General features: G+C 35.9%; 2 protein-coding genes across 7 annotated transcripts; both read right to left on the reverse strand.

The window, feature by feature from the left end:
• Positions 1 to 1,825: 1,825 nt before the first annotated feature.
• TPR5 (Tetratricopeptide repeat (TPR)-like superfamily protein) lies at positions 1,826 to 9,370 on the reverse strand. 6 transcript variants are annotated; one of them, XM_086438579.1, is made up of 12 exons: positions 9,147 to 9,370; positions 8,016 to 8,105; positions 7,609 to 7,779; positions 7,383 to 7,507; positions 6,502 to 6,623; positions 6,318 to 6,400; positions 4,629 to 4,721; positions 4,299 to 4,448; positions 3,557 to 3,799; positions 3,029 to 3,123; positions 2,842 to 2,939; positions 1,826 to 2,256 (listed from the first exon to the last, which is right to left on the reverse strand). In XM_086438579.1, exons 1-12 carry the CDS (start codon positions 9,186 to 9,188, stop codon positions 2,102 to 2,104), a joined length of 1,467 nt encoding a protein of 488 aa, XP_086294705.1. In that variant the 5' UTR covers positions 9,189 to 9,370; the 3' UTR covers positions 1,826 to 2,101. The 6 variants fall into 6 exon arrangements, with proteins under 6 accessions (XP_086294705.1, XP_086294703.1, XP_086294704.1 ...); XM_086438577.1 differs by having other exon boundaries at positions 7,609 to 7,794; XM_086438578.1 differs by having other exon boundaries at positions 8,016 to 8,114.
• Positions 9,371 to 12,179: 2,809 nt separating this feature from the next.
• On the reverse strand, positions 12,180 to 18,024 carry LOC147403116 (uncharacterized). Its single transcript, XM_086438582.1, has 7 exons — positions 17,658 to 18,024; positions 14,989 to 15,786; positions 13,863 to 14,511; positions 13,632 to 13,732; positions 13,462 to 13,551; positions 12,737 to 12,864; positions 12,180 to 12,550 (listed from the first exon to the last, which is right to left on the reverse strand). The coding sequence occupies exons 2-7, from the start codon at positions 15,706 to 15,708 to the stop codon at positions 12,430 to 12,432; spliced, it is 1,809 nt and encodes a 602-aa protein (XP_086294708.1). The 5' UTR covers positions 15,709 to 15,786; positions 17,658 to 18,024; the 3' UTR covers positions 12,180 to 12,429.
• Between the last annotated feature and the right edge of the window lie 348 nt (positions 18,025 to 18,372).

Genomic DNA, 18,372 nt, shown 5'->3' on the forward strand with positions numbered 1-18,372 from the left:
TAATTTTCAATAAATTTCCTTTTTTTTTGGTTTACTTACGGAGAGCACAACATACATCTTTAATTCCAAAATCTTTTACAACTTGTCAAATCTTTTTCTATTAAAAATCTATTATCATATGTTTAATCAAATATGTAAACTTCAAAGAGTTTTTTTTTTTTCTCCTATACATTGTGGCAGTGTGCAATACCTACGGATAATCAATTATAATAGATTTTAAGAAAAGTCGTTGATGTAAATTGAGAAGATTGATAATAAAGAATTAGAGTAAAAATCCCATCTCTCTTGTTCTTGAAATTTGAAAGTTAAAGGTCAAATCTTGAGCTTAAAGGATAAAAAAATTACTTGTTGAGCAATTAATAAATCATTGATTGATTTGTCAACTTGTTGATTTAACAGTTTATTTTGGATTAAAAGAAATGAAGAGAAGAGAAGGAACCTCGTTAAAAGAAAATAATAGAATAAAAAGTAACTTTCTCTTTACCTTGTTTGGATGGATAGAGATAAAAAGAAGATAAAACAAAGTAATATGTTCTCATTTCTCACTTCCTCCCCAAATCTCTTTGATTTGGGGGAGAACAAAATTTAGTAATCTTCTCTCCTATTTTCTCTCCATTTCTCTTTTCTTCTCGCCTTAGCTAATTTCCCAAACAAGAGAAATAAAGAGAAAAGTGGTTGAGAGAGAGAGAGAGAGAGAGGAAAAGATTCCACTGTGATGCAGGTTATTGCTTCAATGAAGGAAAATATGTTGAATTATTTAATGATAGTGGCAATCAAGATTGAAATTCTAAGTCAAATTGAATGTAAAAGAAAAAAAAAATCTGAGTTTGATGGCAAAATGGTTTTCTTGTTGGATTAGAAAAAAATATATAAGCCAAAAATATCCTAGAAAAATAGAGAGTGAAGATGAGAAAAATCAAGGGATGCCGAGTCATCGATAAAAAAAAGTTATGCCAATTTTGATTTTTCCACAATCAATATACCTTAAGGTTAAGATCATATTTACATCGTAGGGCATCTACAATCAATCTTTTGTACCTTAAGAGAGAAAAAAATCATCTTTTTTCTTCTTGGGAAACTCAGCTCTTCACATTTTCAGATTTTGCCCCAGCATCACTACAGAAAGTTGAGGCATTTAATTTGATTTTTCTGCTTCCATTCGAGTCCGTCACCCAAATCTCTTCAATTTTTCTGCTTCCATTCGAGTCCGTCTCCCAAATCTATGCAATTTGCATCTTGTCACTTGTCAAGATTATACGTCATCCAAGTGATAACGAACTTATATGATAAGTGTGAAATGTCAAGAACAACGACCAAGATTCGCATCAACATGTACAAACACATGTTGAAACCGAAGATTAAAAAAAAAAAAATTGACTTAGCATAGTTGAGTGATTAACAAAATTCATTAGTGACCTTAACATAATACTCGATGCTACAAGCCTACAACAAGGTGGGATTTATATAAAGAAGTTTTTTCTTGAAATTTCTAAACAACAAATATAATACATTAATTATAAAAGATGTTACACCTGTTAAATCTTTTTTATTAATAATTTTTTTATAAGTTCCCTTTTTTTATATTTTCCCATACATTGTACCTTACACATAATTAATATGATACATAAATTCCTTTCAGATTTTACAACTTGTCCAATCTTTTTTCATTAATATTTTTTTTCTTTTGTATGCGATTTGCAAAATTCTTTGAATAAAATTTGTAATTTTCATTAACTTTTCTTTTTTGTTTTCTTACATACATAGTGCACAACAAAAATAATCAATATTTATATTAATTCCAAAAGATTTTATTACTTGTCAAATGTTTTTCTATTAACAATCTACTTTTTTTTCTTCAAGAACAAAAACACACAGATCACAACAATGATAAACAGAACTTCCATGAAGATTCAAATCTCCATATTAACACTAATCTTAATCTGCCATGGAAGCAAGTAGGGAATAGTAAACCAAAAATGTCAAACACTGTACAAATAACTCCAGATGTCAAGGATAGATAGAGATGTAGGAACATTTGTAGGCAATTCATCTGCCCATTCTTAACAAAATAGCATAGGCGAGGAGACAAACTGTTGACAAATCAGGATATCTCTTTAATTGAACCGTTGGACTCTTCAAGAACATGCATCTGCCAATCCCCAGGGAAGTACTTTGAACGCAGTTTACTGAGGGTCTCTGTATACCCAACTGGAACTGCCTCGTTACAGAATACTTCCTCCCATATCTCGTGAAGTTCTGTGTGGAAGGGCAGGGCAGGAATTCAAACAAATATAAAGCGAAAAAAAAAAAAAAATGAAACAAAGAATCTCTGGGAAATCATGTAAATGACACAGCCGTAAAACAAAAACAATGGGTTTCTTAGTTTCATATTTCCTTCAGCTGATGCTCTACCAAAATGTCAACTTAAAAGTCATATTTGATTAAACAATCAAGGTCCCCCTTTATTTCATCAGATGCCTATATCTCCTTTTTCTTTGTATTTGTACATTGTAATGGAAAGCCACCATTTTTTTTATGACTACCATCAAGTTCACCACCTTCAATCTATTTAAAAAATCCCCAAATGAAGAAAAGAGGTTCCATGCTAGCTTATTATTTTGTTGAGTTAACCTAATATCAGCCAACCCCAACTGATACAACACAACACCGACATATAGGATCCATGTTTGAATGTCTTGGCATTTATATAGGATCCAAATCTCTCTTCTTTATCACCCCCACCAACACCCGCAACATATATAATTAGATTTAGGGGTTCTATCTTGACATAAGCACATTATATACTTATTATCATTTAAAAATTCTTTTTTGTGGACATACCATTTCTGTCTGCTGCAGAGAGACACATGATTATCATGTCAAATCGGCAGACCTTGCTCAAATTATCTAAAAAGTTGACAGCGAACTCAGTTTCCTCCCTACAAAAGAATAAACAAAGAGGGATCAATAACAAAATTGTGCATACAATCCAAGATAGAAATGTTCTATACAGGAATTTTCAACTTACATGAAAAAGGTGGCAATGCACTTGATAATGTCAATCAGGATAGGAGCAGACAAGGCATTTCTGAATAACTGTGGCAAGGTTGTTGGAGATATAGCCTAACCATTCCAAAATACTAATCAGTTGCAACATAAATGAACAAAAAGAGGAAGCATAGCATGCATTACACATGACAAAGACTCAAGTTCCTCACACTTCTCTGTACCAATTGGTGCATCCCATCAAGGAAACACCTCTTGGATCAGTCATAACCCATTCTAACAATCCAGTCAATGAAGTTCATTGGAATACTGCATATTTCTAATGACAATCTAAAAGAAAGCAACCATACAATAGTTGGGAAAAGTTGGCAAACCAAAGGGTGCTCAACAATCAGAGATTCCATATGTATGTGATGCCCATCAATTGGGGGTAGAGAGGTGAGAAGTAATGTTGTCCTTGGTGAGTGCCGATCTACTTTATATTTCATCAATTAAATATCTGAATAATGCAATATTGCAGACTAAATCCAAAGGAATACAGCTGCAAAACCTTAAGCAAACGAGCCTGTAGAGCACGATCACCAGAGAATCCTCTCCAAGAAACCTCAAACTGGTAAGCTGTCTTCGGTAGCGTCATATTTTTTGCTGCATCAGCCCTAGCTCGAGAAGCTGCTCGTGAAGCAAGCTCTTGCACTGATGACTTCAGATCTTTCTTTTTGACACTCTGACCAATCTGTTCAGGATTGGATTGTAAGAAATTATTGCAACAATCAGAAAGTGCACTGAAGAAATTCTGCAATGAACAAAATTGTGCAAGGAAGAAAGAGGACAGTTACCCAACACCAGTCAAAAAGCCATATTCTGGATAATATAGATGACAGAGAACTACATATGTATTAATGCAAAACAGCAGCTCTTGCATAGGTCAAAGGAGGAAAGACCTAACAAGGAGAATGATCTTCACAAAAAGGGGACTTCAATGAAAGAACAAATGACACCTGGCTGCAGGGGTGGCAATGTAGGCACTTGCCCTCACAAGATTTTTCAAAGTCTTTAACGATTTATGAGTTATTGTAGCACATAACAGTGATGGATAAAAAAATATGCCGTTATTGCCCCCATAAAAAATTTCCACTATTATTTGCCCCCACAAAAAAAACAAAAAATTTACTCTTGATTGCCCCCTTGTGGGCAAAATCCTGGCTCCTCCCCTGCCTGGCTGAGAGCAGATAATGGAAATGGTAATGCAACATAAACAACAAAAGAAGAAAAACAGGACAAGATGGTAAGACCTTAGAACTGTCTGCACCAGAACTCAGGACTGCACCTTCCTCAGATCCATCTGATTCTTGTGCACCGCTACTGCTTCTAGATCTTGTAATTTTGCTCTCTATTTCATTTACAACGACCAGTGGCTTGCTGGAAACCTTCCCATTATTTTCCTACAAAGAAACCTAATTAGTACTAGACATACTAAAATTGTACACCGAATTGAAGATTCAAAGAAATATAGGGAATTCTAACATACTAATCATTTCTATAAATTGTTTTTCCCAAGGCCCAAGCCAGCATGGGCACCAATTGGATATATCCAAAAAGAAAGAGCCCCCATGATTTATTACCTCAACACGGTCAGCTTTAACTGGGGTCACTCCAACTCTTTGAGCACCTTGAGTGGAGTTTCTAACTGCTTCAGAGGCCTTGTCGAGAATCTCCTGGAAAGACATTTTATTAGATCACACTGAAGACCTATTTCAACTACTTAACAGAGAGAATTAAACCAACGAAATGAAAGATAATCCAGCATACAATTCAAGAAGAATAACAAAACTGACATGGCAAATATTGCCACTTGAAACAAGGTAATCTTTCCAGGAGTATCCTATCTTCAAAACAGAAGCAATGGTTTAGTACAACATAGGGCTAAAATCAACAAGATGCCTAATAAAACCTCCGATCTCTTTCCCCCATCTTGACAGGGTTCTTCCCAGGACCACAGTCCAAACAACAGAATCACATCAATACAGACCCTCCAATCAGCTCTGTCTAAAGCCATGCCTTCTATTATTACAAATGTGTTTTCATATCTGCTCACACTATCTTAATCCACTCGATTAATACTAGTCCTTTGGATTCTCAATAGTAATATTGTAACACTTCATTTTTTATGCTGGCCAAAGAATGAGATTTATTTACTTAGTCATTCTTTATGAGTAAAAGAATGTGATTTACCAAATAATCAGGATCATCATCATATAGCATTTTTCTTTCCTATTTTAATCATACACAATGATCAAAGGCATTAAGCATAAGCTGTAGGTGATGGGATCCAAATGGTAGACAGAATGCAGAACCAGAAAGATTACATTAACTAAGCAGTACAAAATACTACCCCTGGAGTCAAATTGATGCAATTATGAAACCAATATACAGCAAGCAAAAGATGCTCATAAAAGGAAAAAGAAAAAAAAGGATTGATCATAGAATGAACAATATGATGAATACATACATCATTCAAAAACACCATATGAACTCTTAAGGACCAAGAAACCAATAACATCAGCACCTTCAAAATGTATTTATCTTTACTATTATAATGAAAGAAGGCGGAGTTGAAGTGGTTAGACACCAAAATTTGAGTGGCCATAAATGCCCCCACTTTTAATATAGAAAATTGTCATTGCGCATCCCTAAAATCACATTGTTTAGTTTTCAAAATTACAAAAATATCCTTTTTACTAGGTAATCTTCAAAACCACCATGTAATTAATACTTTAAATTACAAATAAACCCTTTAAATACATGTACATTTGCAGATGCCACCTTCTAGAACAATATAAACAAAATACCCAGGTGACAAGGTGAGGTGTCGTTTTATGCATGAAAATGGTAATCCTCACTTTATTTAATGATTTAATAGGACAATCCTCTTCATCATCTTGCAGCAAGCCACATCCTAAATGGAACCTTGAGATTGGTCTAATAATAGTGCATGGTACACATGAGAACTCCTAGGCTACAAATTCAGTTGACCCTAAATTTATCATAATCTTCTGGATAGTCATTAATAAAATGGTGAAGGATCCAGAAAAATTCAATATATACATGGAGATAGTCCATCCAATAGTGTGGCTTTTTTTCATTTTCAAATCTCCCAAATAGGATACATCAAATGTTGAGCCTCATTTCCCAGCATATATAACAGTATAGTCCCTACAGTATACCATACAGGCACCTCAAGCTTCCTTTTTTCAAAGAATATATGTTTGAAACTGAGAATCAAAAATAGAAAATACTTTGTAACTGCTCACCTTCCCATACAGAGATTTTGCCTCATCATACTGCTTCTTCAGTTCTTGGTTGTGAGGCTCTAGCCTCAAAGCAAACTCGGAATCTGTAGTCAACTATACATTAAATAAACATAATTATCGGAAAAATGACCAATAACACTTGATGAATAGAAGAGAAACGTAAATACTTAAGAATTTGACATGCCTTCAATGGATGCTTTAAGTTTTCCAAGTTCTTTCCTGGCTGTCGCACGCCTTGAGTATGCTTTTATGTAGCGGTCGTCCAAATTTAGGGCTTCTGTACAGTCATTCTCGGCCTCTTCAAATCTAATAAACAAGAAATAAAGAAAAAATAATAATATTAAAGCTGCATTTTTTTCAGAATGTAAGTAGATAATCATGCCCTTTCAGAACAAAATAATATTTTTGGGAGATGGAGTAAAAACAACCACACAAACTACTGGCAAGAATATGAGTTGGAATATGTTGACTCACTATGACGAATGATCATGGGGCCCATTGGCAAATGACGGCTGGATTATCATGAGGATAATATCCTCACCATGAAGAGCATGGTTTTAAATCTCGTCCAAGACCGAGATGACTCGACCGAGTCATCTCAGTATCGTTCAGCAACAAGACGAATTTACACGGCATCTCAGACTTCACACAATTTCGCAAGATAAACGAGATGACTCAGACAACATTTTGAAAATCTTGGCCAAGTCACAAAAACTTGGCCTAGTCAATTGGGATTTTGATTAAAATAATTAATTTTTTTAGGATTTAAATATTTATTATATAACTAACATGAATTTATGACGACACGTCTTCTAGTCTATCTTATTTTATAAAAATATTTATAATTATTTTCATGTGTGTGTGTGTGTGTGTGTGTGTGTGTGTGAGAGAGAGAGAGAGAGAATCAATCATTATAAACCAAGTTAAATGATTCATCTCGTCCATCCTCAAAGAATCAGTCCTTTCAGAAATATATACTCCATCGAATGAAGAGCTTAAGTTAACTTCGTAAGGGTATTCGCAGACATGTGCGTCATGCCAAACATGGCAACGAGTGAAACTTGCCTTTTAACTTTCAGGTAAGCCATGGCCCTGTTTGCAAAACCTACTGCTGTTGGCGATAAAGCAATGCTTCGTGAATAACAGTCAATTGCTTCATTGAATTTTTTCTGCTTAAAATACTCATTGCCCTGCGAATTAGAGAAAAAGAAAGTATGTTTAGAAGCTAGAGAGAGGTGCCAATGCCATGACATGCACAACATTAGAATGACATTTAAAGGATAATCCCCACCAGTTCTTTCTCTGAAACAGCATCTGGAGAACTTTCTTCAGTCAAGATGCTACTTGATATGCGATTGATTGCATCGGAACTTCTCGAGTTGAAATTATGCGCATTATTTCTCGAATAATCAACTGAGGGAGCTTTTTTTGTGGGTCTTTTATCTTCAACTATCATTCCAATCTGTGGAGAAGAACCCTTAAAACAAATACGATTGAATTGCCCATGTCATAATTTATTTATTTTTGATAGGTAAATGCTTGGTTAGGACAGGTAATATGGTTAGTGGTTAGCATAAGAAGTATGGGTTCGAGGGGGTTTCAAGAAAAATCGATTGAATTTCCCATGACATAATTTTAAAGAGGGTTTATATATATATATATTACATTTCTTCAAAATAGGTGAGAAAGAATAAGTACCACTTTTTTCTCTTCATGAGATTGAACCTTCAACTTTTTGTCTTTCTCCGCAAGAGAAAGCTCCCAACCCTGCAAGTCATTCAGGAAACCCTGGAAGTCCTGGAAACAATAAGATCCAAAAAAAAAGGCAATAAAAAATAATTTCAAGACATCAATAACACCAATAAAGATGAAGAACACTTTTATGTATGTCAAGACAAGACATAGAGAAGATACAAAACTTTCGAACCACTTTAACTCACTAAAATCATCCCCATTTGAAGCTTCTTTACACCCATCTTAGAATCTAATATGAAGAGTTGAAGACATAAGAACATATAATTCTGTTTTTTTTTTTTAATTATATAGGTTAACTTAGTGATGGTTAAAAAGCGGAGAAACAAAAATGAGGTCGAGAGACCTTTTTTCATACAAGAAAAGAATCCATGAGATCTATATTAAGTGGAACATAATGCATCCCATCTAAAAAGAAAATACTCAAAGAATACACTCCTAAATTCTGGGACCACCTTAGCCTAATAAAACATGAGGCCCACGATATTAAAAAAATAAATTTGATCTCTCATATCCTGGATCTCAAAAGAAAAAACATTCTATTATTCCAATTTTGAAAAATTATAAAATGGGTTCTTGAAGGTTTGTAAGTAAAAGCAGCATTTGGGTCATTCTCAATATTTGGTGGTTTAGTCGATTTGTCCGAACCACGGCAAATTCTAAAACCGAAAATCATTTAAAGTTCAGGTTTCAAAAAATTACAAAATGGGAACTTTGGGCTTCCTATGTCAATTTAACACACCTTAAATACAATTGAAACTGTATATATTGCGACAAGACTAGCAGATTTGAACATAAAACCATAATTAGGCTATTCCCCATTTCCCCTCACTTGCTACTATCGATTTATTGAATCACGAACATAACTTTTCTAACTAAATTTCAATTCTGCGACACTCAAAAGTGTGTGGTCACTCTAGTATCCACTATTTTGGAGTTTATTTACAGTGGAGCTTAGATGAATTGAAGTTGAAAGAAAACACGAATCAGATAGACAAACCCTAAAATTATGACACGAGATCATAGTAAATACGCTAAATTTAAGATCGACAGAAGAACAAGAGATCAAAAACATACCAGATTTTGATCACGGTTGTGCTTGTTTGGAACCCTAGCCATGGATCCTGAGGAAGTGTAGAACACCTGGAACTCGAATGGATCGGATTTTGTTTATAGTTCGCTTTAAGCTCTCGCGCGCGATTTTTGTACTTTTTATGGTTTCCAGAGAAAACCAGTGACGCCTTACGAGTTACGAGAAACAACTAGTTCGGGAGTTGGGGCCTCTCTACTCCCTAGTCTCCAAACAATCAGTTTGGGGGCTATTATAAATAAGAGTTTCTATTGCCACATCCACTTTTACTAAGAACATCCCATGCAAATGTTGGTGTGGCAATAAAATCTCTCTAATATTACATGTGTTCTAGGGGCACACGTTAATACACTTTGAAAATTGAATTTTGTACCTAAAAAAAATGCTCTTAAAAGAATTTTTTTTTTACAAAAATATCGTCAGATTCCAATTTCCAAACTGTAATTAAAAATCTCTCTCTAATATAATAGGGGAAAATTACTTAATGGGGTGTTTTTTTTAAATGCACCCAAGTTAGTAAAATCTTTCTTTCTTAATGCCTCCTCACCCCCATAATTATAAAATATAATGGTTTTCTGATGCTCCATCACAGAACCATAGATCATTTGCCTCAGGATATGCATAACCCTAAATCTTTTCTTGTGTACCCAAGGCAAATGATCTACGATTCTATGATGAGGGCATAGGGGGGCATCATATTATCACAACTAAATTATAAAAGGTTGGATTCCAATGACTCATGAAGAATGACTCCTGTGACCAGGAGTAGTCTCTCTAGAAGAGTGGGGATACTCACAATAAACCAAAAATAAAAATTAAGAATGATTCGTGAGGGAACATATGATCCTGATCATTTAAATGCGAAATCCAACAATTGAGATTTATAAGTATCCCGATAACACGCATAACAAAGACATTTATCTTGAGGATAATTTCAACCATTGGATTTTATATTTAAACGGTTTGGATCATGTGTTTTTTCCATGGGTCACTAAATCCTAACCCAATTATAAAATGTTTAATTCAAATTGTTGAGATGGATTCAAATTATTGAAATAAAATAGTACTTTCCCTAATATATTGGAGAAGATTTTGATTATCTGAAATAAGTTATTAACTACCCATAACCACTTGATATGATTACAACATAGCTATTACTTCAACACCCTCGAGTAATCATCGCATATTCTTTTGGATTTAATACATTATAATCAGATAAATATTCCATTCTAAGAAAAGTCTTGGCCTTAAGTGGTTGAAACTTGAAATTGATTACAAGATTTGTTGGTTTCAGTGGATCAGTGACGTTTAAAGGTTGAACTTGGATCAATATTTGCTGCAGTAGTGGTTATAGCCTTATACGAACTATTCTCTTGGGAAGAAAGGGATCTTCCAGAGGTGATGATGGTAATAATAATTTTATTAATTACACAAAAACCTCCTCATTAAGGTTCTTGGGTGCAGCATTGATGGTCTAGAAAGCCTCCTCATCTTTGCCTATGACACAATGCATGTGATACTATAAGGCGGATGAAAATGCATAAAAGTGTCAAAGTGAGATTATTTGTAAATCTGTTCTCAACTGTGTCCCACATTCTCTGCATGCGTCCCGTTCAATGGTTAACTTTTTGGCAAAACATTTTTCAAAACATGTGTTAGAAGTTTTGGAATGGGCTGATTTTTGGTGAAGATCCCTACGGTGAGGAGATCATCATCACCAAAAATCAGCCCATTCCGAAACTTCTAATCCCATCAAAAATAGTTTACAAAAAATAGACGGTCCACGATTTTTCAACTTGTAAACATGGGTTAGAAGTTTTGGAATGGGCTGATTTTTGGTGAGGATGATCTCCTCACCGTAGAGATCATCCTCACCAAAAATCAGCCCATTCCAAACTTCTAACTCATGTTTTGCCAAAAAGTTAGCCATTGAACGCTACCCTCTCTACATATGACACTACTATACTAATGACAAGGCTTAAGGTATTTGTGCAGTATATGAACTGCAAGAGATCAGAAGATGATTCAACATAAAAATAAAAGCAAAAACTTATATCATAAGGGAGGCGCATACCATTTTTGCTCGTGTAACATATAATTTACTCAAAGTTCCTTGAAGTTATGTCATGCATTCTTCTTTCGCCGTAATCTCTACAATCCCGAATCGATTTACAATTCTAACCATCTCTACTTCTTCCACTACTTTCCATTTCTTCCTTAATTCTAATCTCTATTTATGGGAAATCTACTCCACTTCTTCCTTTAGTGTTAAGTGTTATGCTTGTTTTTTAGTTAAGAGTAGTTGCTCCACTCAAAAATTTGTTTTTATTTGAAGTGATTCAATCAATTTTAATTTGACTTTGATAAGTTTGGAATATTTGGAAGAAAAAAATGTATGCTCGAGAAGATTTCATCTCAGGACTTTGGCCAGTGAAATGCCTTGCCCCACACCCTAAGAAGTAATCTTCTCATGGAGCAATGGCTAATGAAATGCCTCGCCACACACCCAAGCGTTTAAATGTTTGCTCCCCACTGTCTATGTCAGACCTAGCCAACGACTTAACTTGGGTTTAGCTTGATTTATTGAGCTCTCACAAGAGCCAAAAACGTCCCTCTCACATTCTTTGCCAACATTAAATGGATGTCAAGATTTTTTACCAATAACAAAGCTTAAGGTGTTTGTTCAGGTATGTAAGATAGTAATAGAGAGCAGAGGATAACATGATACAATATTTGAGGACATTTTATTGAAGACCAACTGCTAACAGAGAAGAGATGAGCGGTAAAATGAGGATTCACAAAATCAGAAACTAGTATTTTATCAAGAAATTTTAAAATAACTCTAGTAAGAGAAAAAAAAATTGAGCTCGTTTGGACATATGCAAAGAAAACCAATAATAACACGTGCACATGCAGTGCAGGATATTTGAAGTTTTAGTAAATAAGCCTTGCAAGTTCAAGTACCAAAGTCAGAAATTTTAAAAAAATTTAAAAAAAAGCTTAATATCATAGTGAAGAGATGTGCAAAAACCACTGAAGTAACTGCTTAATTTCAGCAAGTAATAAAAAGAACATTAGTATGTAGATATATTTGACCAGTATCTTGCATCAAATGAATTATCCTAGATTGTATAAAGCCAAGTTCATCAAGGTCACCCACCACGAATGTCATGATACAGAAACATATAAGAGCAAGATTACCAGCACAAAACTAAAATCATTAAGGCAGTGGTGTCAACCGCAGAAGCAGGTTGACACAAACTGAATCTTCTATTTATTTACCGCTCTGTAGCACTGAAGACTGCAGAGTGGAAGCTTTGACTTGGAATCCCGGTACTTGTATGGATTGTTGCACAAAGGACCAGCACATTTCTCACGTGGAGGAGGATAACTGAAAATCCACAGCAAGAGTCCCACCAACCATCAGCAAACCAATATAGAAGTCATACAATAAGTAGCGAAATGCACATTAGGATATATTAAAATGTTGGTAGGAATGCTCTTCTTTTTTTTTTTCAAGTGTAGACAAAGTAGCAACCAAATTTGGGTATGTGAGGAGAATATGTATAATCCTAACCTGCAAGGCTTGGGGTCAAATAAACTAGGCAGTCCTACATCTTTGGGGAATATAACAGTTGTCCCATTAGGACCCATAACCCATCTGACCATGTTTGATGCAAGCGTCATTGCATTGGCTGCCTTCTCCTGCATGAAAATAATGAAAAAATTAATCAAAGAAAAAAAGAACTCTCAATCACAACTTTTTTTTGCTAAGTATAAAGTTTTCATAGAAGATGAAAGAAAGTGGAGGCCGACATTGCCCCCAAAACAAAGAGAAACCAAGAAAAAAAGAAAGAAAGAAAGGCCTAAGGCCAAAAGCCGAATAGCTGCCCCAACCAATTACAAACCACACAAGGAATCCCACTTAAACACTAACTCCTCGTAGCAGACACTTTCAAAGACTATACTTAATTTGCTCCAACGGTAAAGAAGGCCCAAGATCTCCAAAATCACAGCGTGGGAAGAATTTTCCTTTCCCTGAAACACCCTTTTATTCCTCTCATTCCAAAGCCCCCAATAAATAGCAAAAGGCGTAATTGCCCAAAGGTATCTTTTTCTATTGGAAAAAACATTCTGCGACCACCCCAACAAAAGTGGATATCAAGCACAACGAAGAACCCACTCCATTTGAAAAAGGGAAAGAAAGTGTGTCCACAAACCAAACACAAAGGGGCAATGAAATCACAATTTCACACAAGGAATAAATTATTAAAAAGGGGAAATTGCGGCAAGTCTCAGTACCTGAGCTATTTCATCACGGCGCTTCTTCAACTTATCTTCCCGCTTCTTCCTATTGGAATCCTGACCCAGTATTTTCCGGATTGCCTCGGCCTGTATAAATAGAACCAAATGATCCTGTTTTCCTTTAAAAACTAAATTATTCAAAGCAAAATATTGAATGATAGGCAAACCTCAGACTCCCTTGCCGCCTTCTCCACTTGCATTCTACGCCTTTGAGCAGCCTCAGCCTTCTTCAGTTGCTGCTCCACTTCAGAAAGCTTCTCCTTTTGCTCTGCCATAAACAACAAACAAACAAAAGAAAATATCAAGTTTATCGAAATATAACCATAAACATAATAATCCTCAACGCTAAAACAAGAATAACCGAATCGCTGAAAAAGTACGAAAAAAAAAGTACTCACTTCTTGGTGGGGCTGGGGGCAACCCATTAGGGAACTCAATTAGACTCGCACCCGTCCCCGTTGCATTGTCTTTGCCCGAGTGAAGGGCCCGTTGACGGGTAGTAAGGGTCATTTCCTTCCTACCTTCCAACAATGAATCACTAGATTCCTTCTTCTGTTTCTTCCTCTTAGCTTCGGCTTCACCATCTGATAAAGGTTCTTCTTCTTCCATGTAGTCTGTGTCCTCAGTCAGTCTCTCTCTTCTGGAATTCTTCCTACCCTCCCTGCCCAACCTTGATGAGTGATACTCAAGATCATCATATTCTCTATCAGCCACCCTACTTTTAGAAACCCTAGAAATCTTCCGTTGTTTCTTGCTTCCATCCCCATCATCCTCGTGCTCAGCAGCATAATCAATGGTGGGTTTTGAAGTTTTGAGTCTCCCAACGTATCGGATCTCCTCATCTTCATTTCCATCATTAAATTCCCCATCTAATACACGCCGTTTGGGGACTCGTTTGCTCTTACGAACATTCTCTTCAGGCATCTCGTCTCTTGAAGAATTGTCCTTCCCGAGATTAAAACTCCCCTTAGAAAAATCTTTCCACGGAACTCCTTGCAACCCACTCGCCTTACCAGGAGGAGGGGATTGATCATCATCCGAATTGTCCTAAACAAGAAACTTGTTTAACAGAGCTTTTTTGGGAATTTTAGAATTTAATGAACAATATATTAAAAGCATAGCTAATACAATAGTATCGCAAGTATTAATACGGCAGGGGATCCTTTCATACAATTGGCATAGATGTTCATTTGTATGAGCTGTCGCATTTAATGAGCACAACTAAGATGATCTTCCAGCCAAAAACCAGCCTGATTGGACGATTCAAACCAAACAATCAAATATATGCATCATACGGTTTAAATCATTTGAACAAGAGAGCATCGAACAATGCAAGATCGACAGGGGTGTTTTAATTTCCTGTACTATATATAAGGGATCTTTCCCTGATAGACCCTCATGAAGAGAGTAAAAAACACACACAAGGAAAAATATATACAAGCAGAACAAACTTTACATCTCAAGAGTATGGGACCATTGCGAAACTCGCTCTTTCAATAATTGGCAAAAGAGATAGTAAATTACCTGAAGAATCAACTTTGGTCGTGGCCGAGGGACGTCAGAAGGCCGAGAAGACTTGTTGGAAGAACCACCACCACCACCAGAAGTACCGTCTAACGAGGACTTGGCATGTATTGTACGAGTAATACCCCCCACTTTAAGCTTTACTTTTCTCAGCTTGTTTTCATTACCTAATACATCTGAAACTACCCTTGAATTCTCCGAATTTAGATTTTCACCATTCTTTCCACTTCCCATATCGCTATCTGTCCTTCCTGATGGCTTTAAGTCAAAGCTTTCATTAACCTTGTTCATGCTTTTCCAATTAGCTGGGGCAAGGACACCTTCACTGCACCGTTTGAAATCTGGACCAATTCGTAACTGCTCACTACTGCCTCTCGAACCACCATTTCTGTAAACCCCATCAAATCCTCCAAATGCCACATCATCCTTCCTCATCATTTTATGAGTAGATTCACCTTCAACTCTGTTAATAGATGAAGCCCTTGAAGCACATTCATTCAAACTGTATTCTTTCCTCCGGAAGCTTGTATTATAGACAGTGTCCTCATCACTGGAGACCTTGCTCGCATTGTCTGAAGGTGGTGTAGATGATGGTGGTGAAACATCACAAGTTTGCGTAAATGGTTGTGAATCAGGTCGAGGCCGACGGGACGTGTTACTCCTTTTCTTCCTCGTAGTACTTCCAACACTGCTGAATCCAGAACCTCTAAATCCTTCCATAGGGGAAAACCTAACTTACACTCTGGGGCTAGTGACAATCCCGGTGATTGAAAACGGAGGGAATAACACCCTAAAAGACTGACAAAAGAACGATGGATATAATAAGTATCTACATTGAACAAATTCCACTTGGATAACAAATTCATAATAGTTTCCCATTGTATCAAACACTATTCATAGAAAAAGAAATACACTCAAGACCTTGTAGTTCACATTATATAATATGAAATACAAGAGAAGACTTAAAAAGGGGAAAACAAGAACTAGAACCTGATAAAAAATACGGGTGCTGGAAGAATTTGAAGGTGCCAGCTATGTTACCCGATTTGTTGCTACTAGTCCAAACCACAACCGAACCAGTTCGCGATAAGATTCATACTATGTTCGTAAAATCAAGCAAACCACGAACCCATAGAACTTTGATTGGGTTCGGCAGACCAAAGCATCAGGTTCAGCGAACCAAACAATTTTTTAATTGGTTCAGTGAACCAAACCAATTTATTATATTCTTTTTTCATTGTTAATACTTAGAATTTGGATTATTATATTACTTTGTTTTTATTTAGCTTAGATTTTTTAACAGTATAATTGTAATTATAACTTGTATACTTGAATTATATATACTTAAGAGAGCCAAACATTTTTCAAAATAGGGGTTAGAAGTTTCAGAATGGTCTGATTTTTTTTTGGTGACGATGAGATCTATGGTGAAGAGATCATCCTCACCAAAAATCAGCTCATTCTGAAACTTTTAACCCTAGTTTACAACTTGAAGAATCGTGGACCATCCGATTTTTGTAAACAACTTTTGATGGGGTTAGAAGCTTCAGAATGGACTGATTTTTGGTCAGGATGATCTCCTCATCATAGAGAACATCCGCACAAAAAATCAGCCCATTCCAAAACCTCAAACCCATACATTGAAAAAATGTTTGGCACAATGTTTGGCTCTCTTTAGGGCCTCCTAACACCACCCTCTATATATGCACAAGCGAACCAAGCTAGCAAACCGATCTAGGGAACCAAAGCGAACCCAAGAAACGAATTATCTCTAACCACCCCCAACGAACCAGGTTAATTCTAGAGGGGCGAACCACAAACCTGAATTCGAACCGACGAGCCAAGTAACATAGTGCTAGCTAAATTCATACCCGCCTTCACTTACTAATTACTGACCACTAATCCCACTTGCCTAGCAAAAAAAAAAAAAGAATGCTGGAAGAATGGGCAACAAAATTTCTCACCAAAAACTATCCCAGGAATTCGAGGAGGAAGTAGAACACTCTCATGAGCAACACAGGCTAGATAATGAGAAATTAAGAGAGACATAAGGAGAGAAATCAAGACGTAATGGACATAGATCAGCATAGACAAATGTAGAACCGAAATGTCACGCCAAATATGAATAAACAAACAGAAAACAATTGTTGATAAAGAGATCAGATAGATTGAGAACACAGATGAAAATATCAAATAAAACCAAATGCCCAAATTGAATAACATTGAAACCATGATACCCAGAAGGAAAAACAGGAAACCCGAGCCGAGAAACCTACATAGAAGACACCAAAGATCCAAAAACCTAGCGGAATAAATCCAAACCCCAAGAAAACATGCAATCAGATCAAGAAACCCATATTGAAAAAACCGAAAGAAATCATTAAAACAACATTAAATAAACAGAGAAATCCAGATAAAATAAACCAGAAAGAAACCAAATCTCAAAACCAAAGAGTGTCAAAAATGGGGGGAAAATCGAGATACCTACATAAAATTACCTAGTCAAAGAGAAATCGAGATACCCAGATAATTAAATTAAAAAATAATCAACGAAACCACTTAAAAGAATACAAATTGAGACATACCCAAACAAGAAAACTTCATTAAATCATTATCAAAAATTGAACAGAGAGTCAAAGAATATAGATAAATGGGTAGAAAGGCGTTACCTTGAAGATGAAACTGGGTGGTAATGGAAATCTTAGACCACCATAGAGAGTAATCGAAAAGATCTCGAGAAGAAAACAAAGGAGAGACAGAGAGATAGAGAAGGAGACGAGAGATGGGCGTGGTGGGGGTAAGGTAGAGTCTTTTATTGGGTTAAAGTTAGAGGCAAAGATATGGTTTGGGTCAAGATTAGGCTTAGAGAATGAGATCGATAAAGTCGGTTTCAGGGTTAGAAGATGAGTTGGGTCATGATTATGGTGATGACGAGAGTAAAGGAGAAGCTCAATCTTCTCCATCTCTCTTTTTAGTCTTCCACCACACCTGTGTTTTTATTGTCTCCTATGTTGTTGTGGTCACCCCCCCCCCCCCCCCCCCCTCTCTCTCCTCTCTCTCTCTCTCTCTCTCTCCTCAAACAGTTGTTTTGTTTTTGCTGCAATTGTTTGAGAGAAAAAGTCTGACCTCTCTGTTTTCATCTGTTCTAGTTCTTCTACTCTCAACTATTTTAAGCCACTTTTTAGCTCTCTTGCAAGTTTCAATATAGTTTATGACCAACTCTAATGAAAATGAGTAATATTTTACACATCATTTGAAGTGAGTTGTAATATATAAAAGTCAATATTTTTATTTTGGTAACTCATGAAAATTTTAAAATAAATAAAGATATTATATAAGATTTTTATTCATTAAAAGGAAGTATAAGTGATATATCTTTATTGG

Source organism: Akebia trifoliata, chromosome 4, assembly GCF_017979445.1.
Source record: "Akebia trifoliata isolate Shusen 1 chromosome 4, ASM1797944v1, whole genome shotgun sequence".
NCBI lineage: Eukaryota > Viridiplantae > Streptophyta > Magnoliopsida > Ranunculales > Lardizabalaceae > Akebia > Akebia trifoliata.